The sequence below is a fragment of the Pan paniscus genome, chromosome 5 (assembly GCF_029289425.2).
Source record: "Pan paniscus chromosome 5, NHGRI_mPanPan1-v2.0_pri, whole genome shotgun sequence".
NCBI lineage: Eukaryota > Metazoa > Chordata > Mammalia > Primates > Hominidae > Pan > Pan paniscus.
In genome coordinates, this window is record NC_073254.2 from 53,389,063 (window position 1) to 53,414,790 (window position 25,728).

Sequence of the window (25,728 nt, forward strand, 5' to 3'; positions counted from 1 at the left end):
ATATTTACATATATATTTGTTCCCTGTTCATTCTCAGGCTCTCCCCACTGGAATAAAAGCCCGCTTGATGGCAGCAGAGTTAGCTGTCCTCTGTTTACCACTGTGTCTTCTTAAGAACCAGGGAGGTGCTCAGTCATTGAAAAATGAATGAATCTTCCTCCTCTGCCCACCTCTACATAAGCAGCCTTCTTTGTATCTTTTCTTCAAATCTCCCATCTTCACAAAGCACTCTTTTGATCCATTCATGCCTTGTCTATCAGTCCACCTTTGTATTACTTTATATAGCTTTAAGGCAGAAGCAGTTCAGAAAAGAAAGAAGGTGATGAAAAGTAGAGGGAAATATTAGAAGAGAAGGAAAGAAGCAGGTTAACAAATAATGAGAAGAAGAAGGAAAGAAAGGAATTTTTTTTTTACAGAATTCTCTTTAATGACTGCCTCAGTTACCAATGGCTGCCGTCATGGCTGGAGTGTTATACTATAAAAAAAGCAATATTCACATAACCTTACCGCTTTGAGTATTTTTACATACTTGTAATATAACTATATGTTTTACATTTTAGTGGGTAGGATGAACATTTTAGTTTGCAATGGAACTGAGCAAAGAGGGAAGTTGATAGGTGATTGATAAAATACACTTCTTTTATTTTCATCTCCCCATGCTACTTGCTGTTTTAAATAGCACTGTGAATTAGCCTGTAAAAATTACAAACTCAATAGGGTAATTTTTCAGTATAGAAAGGGCTTAATTTGTGAACAGACGCTAAAGAAAGCATCTGCTTTGCTGAAATAGGCGTATGGGGAGTTTGTATCACCAGAATTATCATTATTTTCACTTTCAAAAATGATGCTAATGATATCGGTTATGATCTTTATACATGACCATCAATGCTTTCCATATCTAGAGTACCTCGAGGTTATCCCTTAACGGGTATCTCTCTGGGTAAGAATGTGGTATTGTTACAGCTTTGCCTTTTTGTATTCTAGAAGTTGGTAGAAATAGTAAAATAGCATATAATACAGTCTTTGTGCTCAAACAGGAAAAACATCTATTACTATACGTATAGCTGCATGTCAGACTTGCCTGTCCACTTATTATGGATATACAGATACATGAAAGACTGTTGACTGAGTTTGGATCCACACAGTAAAATCCAGGTTATGATATGCAGATATATTTATGGAAATCCTAACACATTAAGGACCCTAATCAAAGCAATTTATAGAAGATAGCCATTATTAACTTTAAAGGTGAACATTCATTGTTCTTAACTGCATGACAACCAACTCACGTTCAGTTTTTGTTGTGACGTATTTCCACATATACTACCAATGGTTAGGGATGATTATTCCCACAATTCATATAGTCCTTAAGAATTCAGGGGAGGTGACTTGTTCAAAGCCAACTGATGGTAGTAGAACAAGGTGTTGGAATCTGCATCCAGTGCCTTGGTCTTGAATCCATCCTATCCAAGAGATTATGGTCTTTTAAATCCTAAGTTGGTTTATTTATGATTTTTTTCTGTCCGTGTTGTCACAAAATGTGAACTTAATCTTGATTTATTTACTCAGCAGATTTTATCTAAAATAGGATTTGTGAGACAGTTGTAATTCTACTTTTAGTTGTATCTGAAAACTAATTGAGAGTATTACATTTTTTCATCTCTAGGTGAAGATGCTGCCAACTCCTTCTAAATTTCATTACATCTTCAATCTTCGAGATCTTTCCAGAATTTGGCAAGGAATGTTGACCATAAAAGCTGAGGAGTGCGCTTCAATCCCTACTCTCCTGTCCCTTTTCAAACACGAGTGCAGCAGAGTAATTGCAGACAGGTGCGTATTGCGGCACTAGAGTTTAAATATATGACCTGAGAAGTTTATACTACTTGGTTAATTTTTTTTATTTTTATTTTTTGAGATGGGGTTTGCTCTTGTTGCCCAGGCTGGAGTGCAATGGTGCGATCTCAGCTGACCACAACCTCTGCCTCCCGGGTTCAAGTGATTCTCCAACTTCAGCCTCCCCAGTAGCTGGGATCACAGGCATGCACCACCATGGCCGGCTATTTTGTTGTTGTTGTTGTATTTTTAGTAGAGATGGGGTTTCTCCATGTTGATCAGGCTGGTCTTGAACTCCTGACCTCAGGAGATCCTCCTGTCTCAGTCTCCCAAAGTGCTGGGATTACAGGCATGAGCCACCCTGCCCAGCCGGTTACTTCTTGCATTACCTACTAGGATAAGTAGAGTAAGGAGCATTGTCATCATTTGCTGTGGGGCTTGTGAAGCATTGATGGCATCTCTCACCTGCCCACTGCCTTAAAAAAATGCTCTGCCGATTTATTCCAGTATGACTTCAACAATACATCTTTATAAATCACCAGATCATCAGAGTTGATAACATTCGGAGGCACATTTTCATTGTATATATTTTCTACAAATTTTGTGAGCTCTTTGTAGGTTTTCTGTGGGGAAATCTGGTTTCATCCCTTTAAAGTTAAACAATCCCATTAAAGTTAAATTCAGTCATCTTTTGGAGCCTCCATTCCCTCATCTATAAATCATAGATGATAATGCCAGTTTCACAAAGTTGTAAAGTGTCTACCATGTCTCACACAAGGGTGATACTTGTCAAATGTTACTCCCCTTTGTCCTCTCTTCCCTCTGTTATATTGTCAATCTGAAAAGGTCCTTTGTGCACTGAATCCATCAACCCAGAAAGAGGACGCTCGTCCACTACCGACCATCACTTCTGCTCTCCTATCGCAAGTTTTAGGGACCTTTGATCTCACCTAAGTGATTCATCTGTATTTTCTATAAGTAGTGCTGTTAATGTTATAACTTTCTTGGATGGGGTTATGCCCTTCTTATCAAAAGGCAGAACATATTGTTTCCCTGTCCTGAATTGAGAAGGTCCAGGGTGGGGCTGAGAAGAGGCGAAGGGACATGTTCAGTTAGAAAAAATGCTTTCATATTTAACATTCTTACTACTACATTTTCCTTTCAGATTTATAACTCCTGAAGATGAGCAGTGGTTTAATGCACATCTTACTCGTGCAGTTGAAGAAAATATTGGCTCTGATGCAGCGTCGTGTATTCTTCCTGAACCATACTTTGTGGATTTTCTCCGTGAGATGCCAGAACCAACTGGTGATGAACCTGAAGACTCTGTGTTTGAAGTACCCAAAATATATGAATTGGTATTTATTTTCATCTCTTAAAAGAGGTTTTCAGATTGCTCACCTGACTAGATCTTTCTCTCTGCACCAGAGTCCTACCATGGAGTTGCTATAATTCCAGCACTTTGGGAGGCTGAGGTGGGAGGATTGCTTGAGCCCGGGAGTTTGAGACCAGCCTGAGCAACATAATGAGACCCTGTCTCTACAAAAAATAAAAAAAATTAGTCGGGTGTGGTGGCATGCTGCTGTACTCCCAATTACTCAGCAGGTGGAGGTGGGAGGATTACTTGAGCCCAGGAGTTTGAGACTGCAGTGAGCTGTGATTGTGTCACTGCACTCTAGCCTGGGTGACAGAATGAGACCCTGTCTCAAAAAAAAAAAACAAAAAAAAAACAAAAAAGAGAGAGAGTTCAGTAAGATGACCAAGCATTATATAAATGTGAAATAACTATCCTCTATACCTATACCAAGGGTTGGCAAATTATAGTTTCTGGGCCAGATCCAGCCAGCCCACTGCCTGTTTTTATTAGACTTACTAGCTAAGAAGGATATTTATTTGTTTATTTATTTATTTATTTTGAGATGGAGTCTCTCTCTGTCACCCCAGGCTGGAGCACAGTGGCATGATCTCGGCTCACTGCAATCTCCGCCTCCCGGTTCAAGCAATTCTCCTGCCTCAGCCTCCCGAGTAGCTGGGATTACAGGTGCCCCCCACCATGCCCGGCTAATTTTTTGTATTTTTAGTAGAGATGAGGTTTTATCATGTTGGTCAGGCTGGTTTTGAACTCCTGACCTCAAGTGATCCACCCATCTCGGCCTCCCAAAGTTCTGGAGTGACAGGTGTTAGCCACCACTCCCGGCTGATTTTTCATTTTTAAATAGTTACCAAAAAATAAAAATAAGCAAAAGAATAATATTGTGTGACGTGTAAAAATAATATAGAATTCAAATTTCAGTGTTCATAAATAAGGTTTTATTGAAACATCCATTGGTTTAAATATTGGCCATAGCTGCTTTTGCACTACAATGGCAGGGGTGAGTAAAGACTGAATGGGCCTTAAAGCCTGAAATATTTACTATCTTGCCCTTTACAGAAAAAATTTACCAACACTTGCCAACAATCACAAGACAGAAAATATAACATAAAAGTATTTCATTTAACAGCAACAACAATATTAACATGTGGGAATTAACACGATAAAACTTTACTTAAACAGCAACACGCCATTCTTTCTAAATTAATATATAGGTTTAATGAAATTTGAAACAAGATTTCAAAGGGACTTTTAAAAACAGGGTTATATAACAAAGTAATTCTAAAGTTATATAGAGCCGGGCGAGGTGGTTTATGCCTGTAATACCCGCGACTTGGGGGAGTTGAGGTAGGAGGAGCCATAGAGCCAAGGAAGTCGAGGCTGCAGTGAGCTATGATTGGGCCACTGCACTCCAGTCCGGGTGACAGAGTACCTTGACTCTAAAAAATAAAAATAAAAATAAAGTGTATGCAGATCAAAGAATTAGATGAGGAGGAACAATTTGCAAAACAAAGAAAGTGGGTGTGGATTTATTTCAGAACAACAAAGACTTGTGGATTTGACTCCATAAATAATGTAAAACCTTTTTATATTTTTGAAAGCTGCAAACAATATTAAACAATATTAAAAAGTAAGTAAAAACCAAGAAAAATATTTCCTATATTAATGTGTTAATTACTATGGATAGGAGTTGGTAGGGAAAGGTCAGAAATGATTTTGCACTAGAAACCAACTAATACAGTTAAGTTTCAGGCCTTAGAAAATGGAAATAACTAAAAGTAGACTAATATCTGAGAAACCTCTGGAAATCCATAACGTTTAAAAAAGATATGTATATTTTAAAATTACTTTGAGTGTCTTTACAATTGCTACTTTAATACATATTTGGATCTTAAATATCATTTTTTTATCTTTCTCCCCACCCATAGATGCCATCCTTTGACTTTCTGGCTGAAAAACTCCAGTTTTACCAGAGACAGTTCAATGAAATCATTAGAGGAACATCTCTTGATCTGGTGTTTTTTAAAGATGCAATGACTCATCTTATTAAGGTCCTAACTATTGCCTATTTACTGATATAAATAGATGATTTAAAAGCTTCGTATATTTCATAGATAAATTTTTTGAGAGGATAACTATATACTATCAGGTACCGTATAGAAGACTGTACATAGGTTGGGTCAATTCACTGTCCCAGAAAATAAAGGCTTAATAGGAAACCCTTTATTTGAATCCATCTACATGGCAGCAAATGTCTTTCAAGGGCAAATAGATGGTTTTCTGTTCAGAGCTTTTGGCACACTGAGTCAACAAGAAAGTACGGAGAACCTTTAGAAAGTATGGAGAACCCTGTGAAAAAATATACTTCCCTCAAATTATATTTTGATATTATGGGAATTCTGTTGCCCATGGAGGAAAAGATGTTGCTTTTAAAAGTGTCAATGTTATGATTGACTTACAGGTGATGGGACAGGGGTAAAGTTGATATATAGGACTGGTGAGAGAATAGAAGCCAGTTAGAGGTAACACGAAAAAGGGGTGTTTTCACACTAATCTATTCAACAAGTAATTATTGACCATTCACCGTGGCTAGATCTTGAGGTTCTGAGATCCTATTCTGAGTGCAAGGCCATAAGTGATTAATATATTTTAAAATATACTGATAGAATTTACACATACCAGGGTGTCATTATTGATCCACCATCTGTAAAACTTGTATTTTTTAAAAAATTATTTTTAGTGGTGATAGTGAATTTAGTGATCCATCTAGACTTTCTCCCTAATTGGTGACAATAATATAAAAGACAGCTTTTTAGCAGTGTCTTCAATTGGCCTGGATAAGATTTGACCCACAATTTGAGTCTTATCTTCACTGAGGAAATCAACCATAGAAAAGCAACACAAGATGAAAGGCTGTCTCTCCAAGTTGGCTTCTAGAAACATCCTCCTACCCCACTGTAAATAGAATTATGGTACTTAAAAAAAATTGTTGGCAGAGATATGATAGAGTTAGTGTCCATTGTTGAGTTAGGTGTCTACATGATTCAGTGTGTCAGGCTGATGAATAATTAAAAAAAACAATTCTAAACATTTCTTATATCTTCTGCAGATTGGGAAGAGCAGCTCCACTATCCATTGGGTCTAAAAATAATAAAATTCTACATGCGTGCACACACATGAACACACACACAGAATAGTTTTAAAATAGAAGGGAGTAAATCCAGTTTGTTCTGTTCTTCATGACGTAAACATAGATGGTCAAGGAAAGATTCGAGCTGAACAAATCTGTATTAAACTTTAATTTTAAAAATTCTGGCATAGACCATTAACGAGGAAAAAGTCTAATATCATCTAGAAACATATGATCAAAACTTGGACTCATTTAGTGCAAGAAAATGTAAACATTGCATTCTTTTTTCAAATAAGCACGTTTTAAATCTCAAAACAGATTTCACGAATAATTCGAACATCGTGTGGAAATGCATTGCTGGTGGGTGTTGGTGGTTCCGGAAAACAAAGTCTTTCAAGATTGGCCTCTTTTATTGCTGGCTATCAAATATTCCAGATAACATTAACCAGGTAGGATGAAATAAAACACAATATGTTTTTCTATAGTTAATTTCTCTATAGTTAAATGTTTACTTTAGAAAAAAAAGGAAGCACAACAGTTTCCTGTATTTCTTTTTAAAGTAAACTTTAAGTATTATATATATAAGGATATTTACACAAGTGTCACAAAGTAAATACATCTATGTAGCCAGTCTACAGATGAAGAAATAAAACACTTCTTGTACCCCAGAAGTGCCTCCATGTTACGTTGCAGTCATTACCCTCCCAAGGGTAACCATATTCAAAGGGTAAGCCCATTGATTAGTTTTGCCCAGTTTTGAATTTTGTATCAGTTGAACTATACAGGATTTGCTCTTTGCATCCTATTTCTATTACTGCATTGTTTGTGAGATTCATCCATGATGCTACATGTAGCAAGAGTTGTTCATTCTTTTTGCTGCATCATCTTCAACTTAATCAGATACAACCACAGTCTATTTATCCATTGTACTCTTGATAAACATTTGGTTTGGGGCAAATAGAGCTACTGTAAATATTCTTGTACATGTCTGAGTATACACCTAGAGTTAAAATTGCTGGATGTAGGTTATCTGTATATTTAGCTTTAGTTGATCTGCTTAGTAGTTTTCCATGTGGTTGTACCAATTTACACTTCCACCAACATGTCATGAGAGTTGCTCCGCATCCTTGCCCCCACTTGGCATTGTGTGTCTTTTTCATTTTAGCAATTCTTTTTTTTTTTTTTTGAAATGTAGTCTTGCTCTGTCGCCCAGGCTGGAGTGCAATGGCATGATCTCGGCTCACTGCAACCTCCACCTCCCAGGTTCAAGCGATTCTCTTGCCTCAGCTCACGAGTAGCTGGGATCACAGGAGTGTGCCACCATGCCCAGCCAATTTTTGTATTTTTAGTAGAGACGGGGTTTCACCATGTTGGCCAGGCTTCTCTTGAACTCCTGACCTCAAGTGATCAACCCGCCTCGGCCTCACAAAATTATAGGTGTGAGCCACTGCGCCTGGCCGATTTTAGCAATTCTGTGTGTGGAGTGGTAGCTCACTGTGTTTCAGTTTGCGTTTCCCAGATGGCTAATGATGTTGAGCACCTTTTTATCTCTCATTGGCCATTTGGATAGGCTCTTTTGTGAATTATAAAAGCCCTTTCTCCATTTTTTTTCAATTTGTTTGCGATTCTTTCTTATTGATTGTTAGGAATTCTATATGTGTTTTGGATATAAAGGGTGTATATTGCAAATACCTTCGCTCAGTTATTGATTTGCTTTTTCATTCTCTTAGCAGATCTTAATTTTAATGAAACATTCATTTTTTTCTATTTAGTCCTTTTTTGTATTATATTTTAAAATCTTTGTTTACCCTAAGGGCACATAGATATTTTCCTATGATTTTCTTCACATTTACACATAAAATTTACTACTTTCTCATTTAGTACTATAACTGACCTAGAATTCATTTTCTTATAATGTCTGACATAGGAGTTGTGATTATTATTTTCAATATTGATATCCAGTTGATCCAGCTCCATTTATTAAAAAGGTCATCTTTTCCCTGCCACATCACAGTGCCATTTTTGTCTTAAGTCATCTGATCATATATGTGACTATATAGTCTCCTCCACTGGTTTCCTTATCTATCTTTGTATCATTAACTACTATATTAATTGCTGTAGCTTCTTTAGTATATATATTTAAATTTAACATATGTATATTTGGTAGTGTCAGATCTCTAACTTTGTTGTTCTTCAAAACGTCTTGTCCATTTGGCCTTTTATTTCCATATAAAATTTAGATCACTTTGCCAATTTATAAACAAACACACAAATCATTCTGCTGCCAAACAAAAGAAAAATAAAAATTGAACAAAATACAATTTATAGAAGTATTTTAAAAACATAAAATATCAAAGAAGTAGGTATTAATTTAATTTTATTTCAAAAAATTAAATTAGTTGTCAACATTTAAAAATCGGAAGGTTTCATATTTTAGAAAACCGTATTTCTGACTTTTTTTGAAATAATTGGAGGATCTGGCAACCTAGGGCCTACACTCCCAGGTGGCAGAGCTCAGTAGCAGCTGCCTCCTTGGATGGGACATGCAATCCTCCAATCCACAGGCCCCAACAGCACTGCTTCACTCACTGGCATTATCTGTCTGATTCCTGTAGGCATCTAAATTTGTGATCCTGAGATAGGTGGTGTTGCACTGATTGTAGTTAGGAATGACGGAGGCTTAAATTAAGGCAAATTTATTCACTATATTTTCTTAATTCCTGTATTCTTGATACCCTGGCATCTGAGACTCTGCTGACTGGGGAGAGACTGACCCTTCTAGGTTAGCCAATTCTTAGAGATTCAAACAGCTCCTCCAGGAGAGTACCTTTCATATGCAAACCAACCAATCCAGAGTCCTTACTCCCAACCACCACCTCTATCTGGTGGGTGTGTGGTGGCATCTCATGGTGGATTAGAATATTCCTCTGCCCTAATCACCCCAGGGCCACATACCAGTCAACAAGGCACCGCTCCTATGTCCCAGAGGCTGCTGAAATTATTCAAACTAGCAAATCCTAATTCTGCTTACCTGCCTTGCCTTTCTCATGGAAACCACAATAAAGACTCTTGCCCGTGTTTTCCCATCACTCCTTGTGCCTCCTGATTGACTCTGGTGTTTCCCCACGTCACCCTACCTAGCATGTCAAGCCCCCTTCTGTTTCTGGGGATCCTTGAGTATAAACATCTTGCTTCATGACAGTCGTTCCTGTGTCATTGTGTCTTACCACACTTGATTACAACAAATTCTGGATACATTTTATAACAGCAGATAAAGTGGGAATAGAGAGGAAGACTCAGCAGGGACAGTTTAAAGTATGCAGGATTGATAGGACTTAGTAACTGACCCAATATTCAGGAAGAGGAGGAAAGAACAGGAAGGCTAGGATGACACTCTAATTTCTCTAGTGGTACAGTTGTGTGCCCCATAAGGACATTTTGGTCAACAACAGACAACATATATGATGGTGGTCACATGAGATTATAATGGAGCTGCCCTATACACGAGTAGCATTTTAAAAATCTTTTATACTGTATTTTTACTGTACCTTTTCTATGTTTAGGTAGATACACAAATATGGACCATTGCATTAGAATTGCCTATGGTATTCATTCAGTGCAGTAACATGTTGTTCAGGTTTGTAGCTTAGGAGCAATAGGCCATTCCATACAGCCTAGGTGTGTGTAGGCATACTCTACGCTGTTCTGTATTAGTCAGTTTTTGCATTGCTATGAATACCTGAGGCTGTGTAATTTACTTAAAAACAGGTTTGTTTTGGCTCAAGGTTCTGCAGGCTGTACAGGAAGTGTGATGCTGGCACCTGCTTCTGGTGAGGGTCTCAGGAAGCTTTCAATCATGGCAGGAGGCAAAGGGGCAGCAGGTGGTCATATCATGAGAGCTGGAGTGAGAGAGTGAGGGTGCAGGTCCCAGACTCCTTTAAACAACCAGATCTTATATGAACTCAGAGTTAGAACTCACTCATTACCAAGGGGATGGTGCTAAGCCATTCATGAGGGATCTGCCTCCATGACCCAAACACCTCCCACCAAGCCCCACCTCCAACATTGGTGGTTACATTTCAACACGAGATTTGGAGGGGACAAACATCCAAACTGTAGTATGCTCCCACAGTTACAATGTTTTCTTTTTCTTTCTTTTCTTTTTTTTCTTTTTTTTTTTTTTGAGAAGGAGTCTCACTCTGTCACACAGGCTGGAGTGCAGTGGTGCAATCTCTGCTCACTGCAACCTCCACCTCCCAGGTTCAAGCAATTATCTGCCTCAGCCTCCCGAGTAGCTGGGATTACAGGCGAGCACCACCACGCCTGGCTAATTTTTGTATTTTTAGTAGAGACAGGGTTTCACCATGCTTGCCAGGCTGGTCTTGAACTCCTGACCTTGTGATCCACCCGCCTCAGCCTCCCAAAGTGCTGGGATTACAAGCATGAGCCACCACGCCCGGCCACAGTGACAATATTTTCTAAGGATGCATTTATCAAAATGTAACCCCATTGTTAAGCAATGCATGACTGTACTTACCACACCGCATTAAAAAAAAGTGCTTGTTCACATACATTTCTATCTCCTTCACTAAGCTGTAAGCTCCCTGAGAATGGGCCACTGTAATCTTTGTCTTTTTTACTTTTATTATTAAATGCTCACTTTTAACCAATTCTGTAAAAGGATGTGTTAAGTAAATTAAAAAATGACCAGCTTTGAAGGGTAAAGTGAGAATTTAGTTCAGTACATTTGAGTCTGAGGTATCTGCAGAACACGGTTTCCATAGATAATAAGACTCATGGATGTGGAGTTCAGGAGAGGGGTTCTGGTTCTGGAGATAGCAATATAGAAGTCTCAGTAGAGAGGACCCTTTTGTGGTCATGGGGAGTATGAATAGGGTGCATCATGGAAAGAAAAGATGGCTGTGGAAAGAATTCCGGGGTCTCCCAACATAGAGAAAGGGGGCTTGCAATGGAGAGTGAGAAGAAGAGGCAAGACAGAGAGGAGGAAATCCAGAGTGGTTTCCAGAAACTAAGCAGGTAGATAATTAATCTGAAAATGCTGGCCGGGCGCCCTGGCTCACGCCTGTAATCCCAGCACTTTGGGAGGCCGAGGCGGGCGGATCACCTGAGGTGAGGAGTTCGAGACTGGCTGGCCAACATGGTGAAACCCCATCTGTACTAAAAATACAAAAAAATTAGCTGGGCATGGTGACAGGCTCCTGTAATCCCAGCTACTCAAGAGGCTGAGGCAGGAGAATTGCTTGTACCCTGAAGGTGGAGGTTGCAGTGAGCCGAGATCATGCCGTTGCACTCCAGCCTGGGCAAGAAGAGTGAAACTCTGTCTCAAAAAAAAAAAAAAAAAAAAAAAAAAAAGAATCTGAAAATGTTAAGACATGAAAAGTGGCAACTGATATGCATGATGACACTTTCAGCGAAGTGGATGGGTGCACAAGCCACATTGCATTAGGAAGAGAAGAAGCACAGAGAATACTTCTGGAAAACTTGAAAGAAAGAAACAAGAGAGGTCAGGATCTGGACAAAGGGTGTGTAGTGACTGTCTCTATGTATTGCAAAAGCAATACATCACAGTCAGTCTAATTCTTTAAAAAATCAGCCAAATTGACGTCTTTGGCTGATTAGTTCAGAGACTGGCCAGTCAGTGAGAGGATTACTCTGACAGCATCAGGCCACTAGATCTTTCTGGTTCCAGTGCTCATGGTCTTTCTGTGAGACCCCATGGCCTACTGCCCATTACTTGCATTGTAACACCTCCTTCCAGTGAGGATTACCTTTTAGTCCTTGTCATTAGCTTACCCATGAGGATTTACATACAACATTTCAGATAATGTCTGCTTTATTTTTACACATCTCATCACCTCTGGTAGCACATACATTTAACCAGAAACAGAGTAAACCAAAAAACAAAGACCAAGATCTTTTCATTCCATAATCTGTAGCCATCTAACATTTCTATTATTTATACCATATTGCATAATGCATCTTTTTCTGTGGGTTTGCTTTGTATCTAGCCACTTAATGAGCTGTGCAAATTGCCACTATATACAATTTATGACTAATTTTATTGATAACGTATTTTGAATTTTTCACCAAATCAAACTCATCTGAATTTCAGATGACTTTTAGATATTATATATATATTTACTCGGACAAAATCTGTTGCTGAGGACTGTCAGATTGCAGGGACTAAAAGTTCATTTCTCTATTCCCACTTATGCTTTGTGGATCACTTTTGGTAAGTTCCCTGTTTCTCAGTTCTCAACTTAAACGAAATATTTGTTTTGAATGGTAACATATCACTCTTTAGCTCTAATCTCTGTGTTTTCTAGCAGGCACCATTACTTAGTATCTATTGGAGCAGGTACAGATTATGCTCTAATAATCACGGGCTATTATTGTGTTTTAGGATAAATTATGACTATGGTTTTTTTTTTGTTGTTGTTTGTTTGTTTATTTGTTTTAAGAAGGAGTCTCACTCTGTCGCCCAGGCTGGAGTGCAGTGGCATGATCTTGGCTCACTGCAACCTCTGCCTCCCGGGTTCAAGCGATTCTCCTGCTTCAGCCTCCCAAGTAGCTGGGATTATAGGCACACACCACACACTTGGCTAATTTTTTTGTATTTTTTTAGTAGAGATGGGGTTTCATCATGTTGGTCAGGATGGTCTCGATCTCCTGACCTTGTGATCCACCCGCCTTGGCCTCCCAAAGTGCTGGGATTACAGGTGTGAGCCACCGAGCCCAGCCGACTATATATTTTTTAATCTAAAACTTTCTATCATTTTTCTTCTTAGGTCTTACAATGTGACTAATCTAACAGATGATTTAAAAGCTTTGTACAAAGTTGCTGGTGCTGATGGAAAAGGCATCACTTTCATCTTTACTGACAATGAAATAAAAGATGAGGCATTTCTAGAATACCTTAACAACTTGCTATCTTCAGGGGAGGTAAGTCTCAAAAGTAGAGAAAAAGCCCATATTGTAAAAATATAAATTATATTGGAATAGAAAAAGCAGCAACCTTTCAAAAATGAGGCTATTTAGTACATTTTTTATTTTAGACATGGTTAATGTACGAGATTTAGCAGATTTTCTGAAGTTCCTGTGAAATGAATGCTGCCCATCTCCAGATGCTTTGTTTAATTTTGAACATGGTTCCTTACTTGTCTCTTCAGTCTTCACTTTGGTCTTATAATTTATTTTAGGAGAAGCAAAGTATCTGTCCATCTATCTGCATACTAGTGAGGAGTATAGAATGGTTGAAAGAGTTCTGTTAGTTGTAAATGGATGTCTGTACCGCCACTTCTGAAACCGCTTGTATCAGCACTTCCGTGAGCACTCACATCTTTAGTACTTCATCAGAAAGACTCACCAGACTCAGCATATACAGGTCGAGCATCTCAAATCCAAAACTCTGGAATCCAAAATGCTCCAAAATCTGAAACTTTTTGAGCACGGACATGATGCTCAAAGGACATGCTCATTATTGGAGCATTTTAGATTTCAGACTTTTTGATTTGGGGGTGCTCAACCAGTAAGTAAAATGCAAACATTCCAAAATCTGAAAAAAATCTGAAATCTGAAACATTGTGGTCCCAAGCATTTTGAATAAGGGATGTTCAACTTATAGTTATACTCATGGCTGAGATTTATTGCGGCAACACAGTAAGGATACAGAGCCTGATCAGTAGAGAAAAAGACTCATCTTGTGGAGTCATCGATGTTCCAGGAACATGGAATTGATGTTCCAGCTTCCTATGCTTTTGCCAAGGGGCCATGCAGAACGTCCTCTCCATCCAGTATGAAGGGCAGTAACATATGCACTGTTTCCGTTCAGGGAAGCCCACTTGAGATTCAGAGTCCAGTGGTTTTTTTTTAGGTTTGGTCACTTCCTGCCTAGCTACAACTACCAAAGTTCCAGATTCCTAGAAGGAAAGCAGATAGATGTTTGCCATGTATCACAAGGTTTGTGTAAACAGTCTAGTTGGCACTGCAAAACAACCTTATCAATTACTAATGGAGGAGACATTCCAAAAGCCAAGTTCCCTGATAACAGACAAGGGTCAGCTCTGCAAGCATACCCTTTTCAAGATTAGGCCTGCTGTGTTAACTCTTCCCTACACCATGGTATACAGATGCTTAATGGTGCAAAAATTAGTTAAGTATTTTGGAGCCAGAGTTGATTAGACTGACTCTGAGTCAAAGTACAGAGGGCACCCCTGGACATTTTAAAGAGATGATTGAGTGGTGGTGGAGATAGCTTTTTGGTGATAGCTATTGGAGCACAGGAAAACACAATTAGTTCTTAATTGAGCTGCTCAATAAAAAGTTGCAGTCTTGATAATCTCTGGCAAATCAGGGATTTGACTGTGGAGATGCTGAAAGAAAATATGAAACAAGATGACATGCAAATTAAAAAAGGGACTGGACTTTGGCAGTGAATTGACTGTGGAGAACTCTTAAAACACAGAACACTTCATTGTCCATTCCTTAAAGATCTCCAATTTGTTTGCACGAGATGAGATGGATGAAATCACCCAAGGTCTGATTTCAGTGATGAAGAGGGAGCTACCTCGCCATCCTCCTACCTTTGATAATTTGTATGAATACTTCATTTCAAGATCAAAGAAGAACTTACATGTTGTTCTCTGCTTTTCTCCAGTAAGTTTTTATTTTTATTTATATCTACGTAGAAAGAGTTCCTTATTTAAAGGTACTTAGTTTGCCTTCTCTGATTAGAAAATGATCTTAGAAATTAATATTTTTACATTGAATTAAAATTAACACTTTTGTACCACACAGTCTCCATTGACCAAATTCTCATTTCCAGTGTAATTTAAAATATTCATATTATTTAAAAATACTGCATAACCTGCAATTTTCATTAATTACCTAGAGACATGGGTTGTTTGAATTGTAAGGGACTTGGTGATGTAACCTCATCCAGCTCCACCTCCCATGTAGACATATTAGCTTTACTATAATGTCTCTGATGTAGGTTTGAAAATCTCTATCTCATTGTGCTTCCCAATATAGTAGCCATTAGGCATATATGGCTACTTAAGTTTTGATTAATTAGCCTCATTTCTACTTACTATTTGGTTTATTTTTGGTACAGGGTCTTGCTCTGTTGCCTAGGCTGAAGTGCAGTGGCATGATCATGGCTCATTGCAGCATCAACCTCCCAGGCTCAAGCCATCCTCTCACCTTAGACTCCCAAGTAGCTGAGACTACAAGCATGTGCCACCATGCCCAGTTAATTTTTGTGTTTTTTGTAGAGACGAGGTTTTGCCATGTTGTCCAGGCTGGTCTGGAACTCCTGAACTCAAGCGATTCACCCACCTGGGCCTCGCAAACTGCTGGGATTACAGGCATGAGCCACCGTGCCTGGCTTAGCTCCATTCCTGGTGCTTAGTAGTCATGTGTGGCTAATAGCTACCACACTGGAAAGCATATATGTAAAGCATTTTTATTATCACTTAAAGTTCTATTGACAGCTCTGCTCTAGGGAGTCTCACTAATTTATAAGGCAGCCTGCTTCATTCTTGGATAGTCTAATTGCCAAAAAGCTCTTATTTATAATCAATAGAATTTTGTCTCTGTACTTTTCTGATTCTAATTCTGCCCTATACAAGGAACTCAATCCCTCTTCCGTGTAAAGTTTTTCAGATATTTGGAGAAGGTTTTTGCAAGGCTGTATAAGTTGTTTCCTTTTTAGACCAAACAACTGTTCCTGCAGCTGTTCTCACTTGTCCCAGTGTCCAGGCCTTTTGCTGTCCTGGCCCTCTGTCTAAAAGAGTACTAGTTTATCAGTTTCCTCTTAAAAGAAAGTTCCTAGAATTGAACGCAATAATGTAGATGTAGTCCCAGGACAGGGAAGAGTGTGGAGTATATTTCCTCCCTTCATCAGAACATTAAATTTATATATGATTGCAGCCCAAGAAGATTCATTTTCAAATCTGTGATGTCACACTCTTGGGTCAGATTGCATAAATCTCTCTCTGGCTGACTTATAACCCCTCTGTGTTTCTAATGTTTGTTGACTTTGCTATCAATAGGTTGGTGAGAAGTTCCGTGCCCGTTCTTTGAAATTTCCTGGCTTGATATCAGGTTGCACTATGGACTGGTTCAGCCGCTGGCCAAGGGAGGCTCTGATTGCTGTGGCCTCCTACTTCCTTTCAGACTATAATATTGTCTGCTCTAGTGAAATTAAAAGACAAGTTGTAGAAACAATGGGCCTGTTTCATGACATGGTTTCAGAGAGCTGTGAAAGTTATTTCCAAAGGTAAGTGATATTACATAAGCACCATCGCTACGGAACCGCAGCATGTATTCCCAAGAGGAATGCATTGTAACATCCAGCAGAAGACTCTTTCTATTCATTGAGCACGAGCTGCATTTTTAGATCTTTCTTGCTTTGATTTTCTAGTGACTATGTATGAAGAGATGGCAAGTAAACAAGATTTAAAAACGAACTAGTGTCCACACTTAAATACCTTTTTATCCTCCAAGCCTCAGAGTAACAGATGCTTAATGAATTACTTTATTTCATCTGCTTAATTTTGTTTTGAAAATGACTTAACTAATTCATCACCAACTGTTTAAAATTAGTTTCTTATTCAAATGCATTATTTATTTTGATTAAAGTACACTGTTTCTAATGTTTCTTTATTGGCTTATGTTAAAGGAGTATTTAGAATTTGTATTTGCATTACTTAGTCTTACCAATGTTTCTATGCCAGACAACTATGAAACAAAATATCAATTGACTGTGGAAAAACCACTCACTAAAAGCAGCAATGGCATGTTCATTATGTGAAAGCTGGTGTCAACCATGCAAAAACACAGCTTTTTTCCCCAAAGCATGACAGTCATTGTGTAAGATTGACAAATGGGCCAACGTGGATCCCCAGAAAAGCTATGCCTGTTTTTCTGCATAGAGAGTTCGCGTAGCACTTTCATTGATTTTCAGTGAGGTTCCTACTTCACAAAAGTTTATTTATTCCATACCTTTTCCTTTACTTAAAACCATTCCCAGACCATCCTTTTAGATAAGATCTCCCAAATTCTCTTGGTGAATCAGTGTATACTAATTCTTACTGTTAAGAAGATTTTCTATTTGAACTCCTGCTAATGTCATCTGTGGAGATAAATTTTTACCTTTGTGCAGCTACAAAAATCTGTTTCTTTACTTTGAAAATTGGGGTATATTTTTCAAAATTTTTTATATGTTCTTAGGTTGTTGAAGTTTATTCTGAATGTAATATTTTTATAACACTTTAATGATAGTCACATATATGCCCAAGATCTTAAAAAAAACTCAAAAGCATTAAAAATCTTCAAAACTACAAAAGTTTAAATTAATATAAAAGGTTAAATAATTTTATAGTACGTGAAGAACTCTTTTTTCACTTGAGCTTCTTCTGTATAAAATTATGCCTTTTGTAATAAAGCCACAATAAAGTGGACATTTGAATCGAGTGTGGTTGCCTTGATTTCAAGGCCAATCCAGTGAACTTGGGAGACATTGGTTTTTGCTTCTGTAAACCCACCCAGCTGATATCCAGCAGTGAAGAGGTTGTAACAAATATCACTTGAATGAAAATGGATCACAGCACAAGTTCATTTCAACCACTTATCCCTAATATTTGTCCAGAACCTTAAAGTTTTGCACTGTTGACACCAGCTTTCACATAGATTCATATATGCGATTTTATTTGATCTTCACAAAATTCTGGGAGGGGTAGAGCAGATATTGTTTTCTCAATTTTCCAGATGAGGAAACAGAGTTGGAGTTAAGGGTGAAGTCAAAGACCCCTCAGGGTCGAAACATCAGACAGATTTAGTCCTTTTTCCACTTCACCTCTGAGAAACCTTGCTCAAGTCCTGTCTTCCTGCTAGTGAATCACTCTACATGATCACACTGATTTCACCTTGGGAAAGGTGTCATTTTATGGGAGTACGCACAATGATTGAAATGGTCCTTTTAATGTTCTGCTTTCAGATACCGCCGAAGAGCACATGTGACTCCCAAATCTTACCTCTCATTTATAAATGGTTATAAAAACATTTATGCTGAAAAGGTGAAATTCATTAATGAACAGGCTGAACGTATGAATATTGGTAAGAGGAATGGAATGGAATGGGATGGAATGGAAATAGGGTTTATTTGATAGGGATCTCAATATTTTGTTTGGTGGACATTTTGTCTGAAAATGAAATACTCACTTTGTTAGTAGTAGATAATTTTAAAGGATGCCCTTGAGGGTATTTTGACCTGTCAAGAAACTCTGAACAGAAGAAAATCTAAACAGAAGTGGCCTATTTTTTCTGCAGAACCATTTCTCCTGGCTCTTTCAACTCTGGGTCCCCTGTGCTGAGTCACTGAGCCATTGCTGGCAGATGGGGACAAGCCAGCTTTTGGGAATGGACAACAATTTCAGTTTTTGGTTTCATTTTGATTTGCCTTGATTTGTATAAACTTTGCCATGTTAATTTTCCCTACATTTCTAATAAAGAAAAAGGCAAAATAGAAGCAAAAACAAATAAAAACAAAAAGAGATTGTGTACCTAAGCGTTTTCCAAGTGTCTGCTATATGTAGTATAACTAGCAAAAGTAAACATTGGAAGAGATTATATGTCCAGAAAGCATGTGGCCCAAACAATCTAAAACACCTTAGTTCTTATTTTTCAAGTTCTAAATAAAACTTGAGGGGCTGGGTGTGGTGGCTGATGCCTGTAATTCCACACTTTGAGAGGCCAAGGCAAGCGGATCACTTGAGCCCAGGAGTTCAAGAGCAGCCTGGGCAACATGGTGAAACCCTGTCGCTACAAAAATATAAAAATTAGTCAGGCATTGTGGTGGTGCATGCCTGTAGACCAAGCTACTTGGGAGGCTGAGGTGGGAGGATCACTTGAGCCCTGGAGGTCAAGGCTGCAGTGAACTGAGATTGCACCACTACACTCCAGCCTAGGTGACAGAGTGGGACCCTGTCTCAAGAAAAAATCAAAACAAAAACCACTCGGTCACATAGCATAACAGCGCCAAGGTCTGTGAAGTCATAGTTATGAGAGAAGACTGTGAAAGAAGGCTTCTTCTGCGGTTTTCTCATGATTCAGCTTCTTGCAGCTTTCCTATATGATGCTTTAGATCAGTAGTGTGCTGAAGCCAACTCATAGTGGCTTTTGAGAACACAATGTTAAATTTTTAGGAATTTTGTGATCTCCTTGTTAAACAGAACTTTTATTAAAAATTAACTCATGTATACTTACAATTAAACAAATTGGATTTAAAATAAAGGCAATAAATGCTCAAACTCATCCCTTCTTAGTTTTACTCTTTTTTTTTTCTTTTTCTTTGAGACAGAGTTTTGCTCTGTTGCCCAGGCTGGAGTGCAATGGCGTGATCTCTGTTCACTGCAACCTCTGCCTCCCAGGTTCAAGGAATTCTCCTGCCTCAGCCTCCCAAGTAACTGGGATTACAGGCATGCGCCACCATGCCCAGCTTGTTTTGTATTTTTAGTAGAGACAGGGTTTTGCCATGTTGGCCAGGCTGGTTTTGAACTGACCTCAGGTGATCCACCCCCCTCGGCCTCCCAAAGTTCTGGGATTACAGGGGTGAGCCACCGCACCCGGCCTACTCTATTTTCTTATATCAATGTTCTTGAGGTTATTTACTTCTGTCTGTGTGGTAGGAATATTACATAACAGTGTGGTACTGAGAATCTTTTGGTAGCCTGAAATCAGCCATGGTGGGAGTGTTTACACTACAGAAATTGGACGATATACAGATGAGGGCTTCCCCTTTTCCCAGTGATCCAGATTTAAATATTTACCAACATCGCACTACCTAGAACCCGTTGGAATGTGAGCAATTCAGTTAACCAGTTCTTTTTCTCTACAGTGCTAAAAGTTGCAAAGTCCATTACATAAGTTTTCACAGTTATTTTCATTTTTATAACAAAGAGAACCACAAAAATGTTAATATATTTTCTATTTCATTTGCCACCTCAGCTGCAATATGATTCAAAGGCAAAAAATGATAGCTACAAACTGTTTACAAAGCCGCAGAGAGCATAAATTTGTCAAATAAGTTTCTTGGCCAAACTAATCTTATTCAATAGGACATTGTGACTTTCCCTTAAATGTAGCTATGTGATATTCTTCAGTCAGAGCTATTTTCCTTGCCTTCCTGTTGAAACTCAGAAATATGGTCAATATTGTTGCTTTTAAGACATGTATATTTTTAAAGCTTTTGTCTACAATTTTGTGTTTGTTATATTACATATACAGTGCCTTATAAATAGTGAATATTGAATAAATATTTGATGAAGGCATATACCTGTACTCAGTAAAGGTATATATGTGTGTATTTGTAAAGGTCTTGATAAACTAATGGAGGCAAGTGAATCTGTTGCTAAACTCTCTCAGGATCTTGCAGTCAAGGAGAAGGAGTTGGCAGTGGCTTCCATAAAAGCAGACGAAGTGAGTTTGCATTTATTTTATCACTGATGAGGAATATTTTTCCATATTAAAATGCATTGTTTTAAAATGGTACTAAAGAACAAGCAGGGTATAAACCTATGGACAATTCCTGGTAAGATAGTGTTCACAAAGACCATTAGACATTTTTGTTTAACTTATACCAGCATATACCTGAACTATTAATTTTGCTACTTGGCCTAAGACTATTATTTCTTCTCTCACTCTGTCTCTCGTTCTTTTTCATCTGTTTATGAAATTTCTGCTTGACTATGAGTTATATTTGGTCTTCTGTTTAAGGTCCCTGTATGTTCCAGGTTTCTGGGATGGCCCAAATCGAGGAAGAGTTGGTAGAGTTTTTTTTTTTTAGAAGAAAGAAAGAGGAAAAATCCATACTCCTCTCAAGGAGATAGGTATATATGTGTGCTGCTTTTTCTCTCTCTTTTTTTTTTTTTTTTGAGACGGAGTCTTGCTGTGTTGCCCAGGCTGGAGTGCAGTGGCATGATCTTGGCTCACTGCAACCTCCACCTCCTGGGTTCAAGCGATTCTCCTGCCTAATTTTTGTATTTGTAGTAGAGACGGGGTTTCACCATGTTGGCCAGGATGGTCTCAATCTCTTGACTTTGTGATCCGCCTGCCTCGGCCTCCCAAAGTGCTGGGATTACAGGCGTGAGCCACGGTGCCCGGCCTATGTGCTGCTTTTTTATCTATTATACAGCCTTCTAGTCTCAGAGTTTCAGCTTCCAGTCACCAAGAGTCAGTTAAGAATAGATACTTCAGTCTTGATCCTTAGCCAGTTGCTGAAATGAGTGAACTAACATAGGGGAGGCACTTAAGCATAGTCCTGGCATATATGGTAAGCACTCAATAAACATTAGCTTCTTTTATTGTTATTATACAAGGCTTAAAATGGTTTTTTGCCCTTATTCTATGATACTTACTTGAATTGTTTTATTTTCTAGAAATTTGTAGAGTGAAAATACTATTTCTTCTGAAAGCTTTAAGTATTTATTTATATATATATTCTAAGCCTAAGAAAAGCTTAGAAAATGGAAGACTGCAAGGAACTGCTCAAAGGAATTTACTTTAATATACCTTAAAATATAGACAACTTAGATAGGAAATAAGTTTGTTCTTATTCGTGTTTTATATTATGTTGAATAAATATTTGCTCACTATTCAGATCTATAAATTTGCTTGAAAGGTTTCTATTTGCTTTCATGTGTTTCCTCAACTTAACAGGTATTAGCAGAAGTCACAGTAAGCGCTCAGGCTTCAGCCAAAATTAAAAATGAAGTACAGGAGGTAAAGGACAAAGCCCAAAAAATTGTGGATGAAATTGATAGTGAAAAAGTGAAAGCTGAAAGCAAGCTTGAGGCAGCTAAACCTGCACTGGAAGAAGCAGAAGCAGCCCTGAATGTGAGCAGTGCATTGTTACCCCTTCCAACACAAGTCCTAGAAGGCTTCATGTTTCATTACATGAAATTAACTCATCAGAAAACTGAATTGAATTCTTAATGTGATTGATAATCTCTGAGTCTGGAAACAAATGTGTCAATTAATTCAGTTTTCTAAGTTCTAATTTTTTTAAAGTCCTCCCCTCTTATATTATTTTCATCCCACAGATTGGTCTTCCATGAGAACTGAGAAATAATGCTAGTGGTTAGTGGCCTAAACTATGAGAAATTCAGATTACACAGAGAGCCTGCTCAGTTTCTCCAGCATCCTTTCCAGATTATGTCATGCTCCCTTTTAAAATCTTCCTGTGGTTCCCACTGCTCTTAGGATAAAGTCCTGAGCTAGACATCCACAGCTGTGAGGCAAAAGGGGCACAGCTTTGGAGGCAGGCAGACCTGCATTCAACCTCTATATATAATACACACACACACACACACATACACACACACATATACATACACATATATGTGCATGTATATATATGTGTGGATATATACACACATATATACACACGTGTATATACTTACACGCTGCTAATACACACACATATACGTATGTATGTACATATAGATGATCTGGAGTAAATTTGCTTAACTTTCTTGGGTTTCTATGGGGATTATAATTTCTCACTGATCCTTAAAGAATCAATGTGAGCATTAAAATTAATTAATACAAAATGCTAGGCACATAGAAAGTGCTCAATAAATATTAGTGCTTCTGTTCCTGCTGATGACCTGGCTCCTGTCTATCTCTTGAACTTTATCTCTTGTCATTTTGTCCCTACACACAATGCGATCCAGTCATACAGAAAAATGTATAGGATTCTGGAAGAATGGTCAGGATCTGTTACCTTTAAACGTGCCTCCACCTCTGCTGGGAATGCTTTTCCTAACTTTCATTGCCTAATTAGAGTCATTCTTTAAATCTGGGCCCAGACCTCACTCCTCCTAGGAAGTTTTCAGTTCTTCTTCGAGGCCTTCCTTTGTTTTCCTATCACTCACATGCTTCTGTCATGGCAGAAATCCTTATGTAGGGTAATTGTATTTTCTTTGCCATTTTCAGGAGGTTATGAGGACAAGACTATTTTGGTTTGCTTTGTTTTATATGGGAGAATGCCTGCAATTGTTAAATGAATGAATAAATCTATGATAATCATTTAATAAAATTTTCACAATAACCAGGACACATTCTGCACCCCCACTTCCTTTATGGGTCTTACTGTAACGTACAAAAGGAAGAGATCACCGAACCAAAGGAGTCTTAGAACATGTTATTGATCATATGGTCTCCCAGTCCTTGCCTTGATGGTCAGGCAATGTCTTAATCCAAACCCAGCCAATGGATAGAAATTTTCAAAAATGTTTTTATGAGCCATATATTACAGTAATTTTCTTGTCTCCTTGTAATTCCTCCCCCTGCCATAGACAGGGAAGCCCTCACAATGAAGGCTAAAGGTGAGGTTTCTGATATTCAGGGCTTCGTATCCTCTCTTAATATCCACACCTAATATAGACCCTGTGCTTTGAAGATGCAAGTTATCTAAATGTTACATATCAGTGGGACTTATTAACAGAGGTCTATGATGGCAATGCCTGATAGTGATATTTTAAACCAATTCGTTGGGAGCAACAGGGAAAAGAAGAATACATACAAATAAACACAAATACCAAAATAACAATGAAAGAGCCACTAAGCAAAAATCTTGGAAATGGAGAGAAAATATGTTTTAAAGTTTTCTATCTTAATTATTGAAAAGTATTAGATTTCCATATAACTATTAATACCACTCAACAAACAAAATATTGATCCTTAATCCCAAATATAGACTATCAAGCCAAATGATATTGCCACAGTCAGGAAACTTGCAAAACCACCACACCTTATTATGAGAATCATGGACTGTGTTCTGTTACTATTTCAAAAGAAAATTGACCCTGTTACTATGGATCCAGAAAAATCTTGCTGTAAGCCATCATGGGGAGAGTCATTAAAGGTAAGTAAAATCTATCATTGTCAATCCTATGAGCTGCATCAGGCGTCCTCAGCCCAGGACACTCAATATAGACCAGACAAACTGGCAGACAATAATTGATCATTGCGTATTGAAAAGTTTATCTTAAACTCCATCACCTAAAATGTAAAGAGGGATAGATTTTAAAGCCAAATACCTTCTTTTTATGACATCTGTCCAGAACCGGTGGCTAGTATTGGCACAGCCTTGGTGTCAACCCAGCCCAGTTTTCAAAAAGTGGCTTGTGTGGTTGGTGGCATTCAGATGCACTTACCAGAAAGAAAACTTACATAGCTTTTCTTCTTTACTCTTTCCACATGGAATCCAGAAGACAATTTGTGATTTACAGATTTAGGTTGGCTACTGCCAATAGTCTCAATTTGTGTATTTAGAGCAAATCATCTATTACTTCTTTGAGAAAATTCAATTTAGAAGTACATATTAACTCAGGAAGAAAGTATTTTCTTCCAGAACTTACAGGTTATAATACTATTTTTCAGTTGATGAGTGCAACAGGATTCCTGTGGAGCCTTCAGCAGTTCCCTAAGGACACTATAAATGAAGAGACTGTTGAGTTACTACAGCCATATTTTAATATGGATGATTATACTTTTGAAAGTGCCAAAAAAGTCTGTGGGAATGTGGCTGGTCTCCTGTCTTGGACACTTGCTATGGCAATATTTTATGGCATCAATAGAGAAGTGTTGCCTCTGAAGGTAAATGTTTCCTTCCTTCTCCCAGTAAATCAATATTTCATAAAATCAGTCATCAGTATTACTGCTATTAAAAGACAATGCGTAGTTTAGACCAATAAAGGTAGATGTCCCTGTTACCAAATTTGTCTTTTTTCTCTATGTCCTCTCAAAGTTTCTCCTTCTTTTTATATCTGTTACATGTTTCTTGACAATGCAGGCAAGTGACTGAAACCAACATGTTAACTTACACAGGAAATGAATTTCTTGGGAATAATAATCAAGCTGTCATAAGAAGAAAAACTTGCCATTTCTTTGAAGTTTGGAGATTAGGTTTGGAGGTTGAATTTGATTACTGTATTTCAAACAAAACTTATAAAATTAGGTTTGACACCTAGAAATGTTTTAAATTTCAAAGACAGAAGGAGAACCTTAAATGCAATCTAAGAAGCAATCAGACAAAACCTAAAAGGTTGTTTACAAAAGACAAATCAAGATGTTGCAGATTTCCCACAACCCTAAATACTAGAAGATAATGAAAAAACATATGCAGAGTTTTGAGGAGGAAAATGCTGGGGTCCAAGCACTCCATAATGGCCAAAGCTGGTCTTCATGGATGAGGGAACAGAATGAGATTCTTAGGAGGGCAAGGATTCATGAAATGTATCACTCAGATACACACTGCCTCCAGGGCCCCATCCCAATCTCCCACCCCAACAAAGCTAAAAGTATTATA

At 38.1% G+C, this 25,728-nt stretch overlaps 1 protein-coding gene across 1 annotated transcript in view; it reads left to right on the plus strand.

The window, feature by feature from the left end:
- DNAH8 (dynein axonemal heavy chain 8) overlaps window positions 1–25,728 on the plus strand; it is a 332,740-nt gene that overhangs the window by 188,788 nt on the left and 118,224 nt on the right. The window contains exons 59-70 of the mRNA XM_055113566.2: window positions 1,667–1,830; window positions 2,999–3,191; window positions 5,134–5,256; window positions 6,654–6,784; window positions 13,145–13,298; window positions 14,847–15,011; window positions 16,409–16,635; window positions 18,355–18,473; window positions 20,731–20,834; window positions 22,074–22,250; window positions 24,115–24,282; window positions 24,801–25,016. Coding sequence (XP_054969541.2) covers window positions 1,667–1,830; window positions 2,999–3,191; window positions 5,134–5,256; window positions 6,654–6,784; window positions 13,145–13,298; window positions 14,847–15,011; window positions 16,409–16,635; window positions 18,355–18,473; window positions 20,731–20,834; window positions 22,074–22,250; window positions 24,115–24,282; window positions 24,801–25,016 — 1,941 coding nt within the window. The remainder of the gene's footprint in view (window positions 1–1,666; window positions 1,831–2,998; window positions 3,192–5,133; window positions 5,257–6,653; window positions 6,785–13,144; window positions 13,299–14,846; window positions 15,012–16,408; window positions 16,636–18,354; window positions 18,474–20,730; window positions 20,835–22,073; window positions 22,251–24,114; window positions 24,283–24,800; window positions 25,017–25,728) is intronic.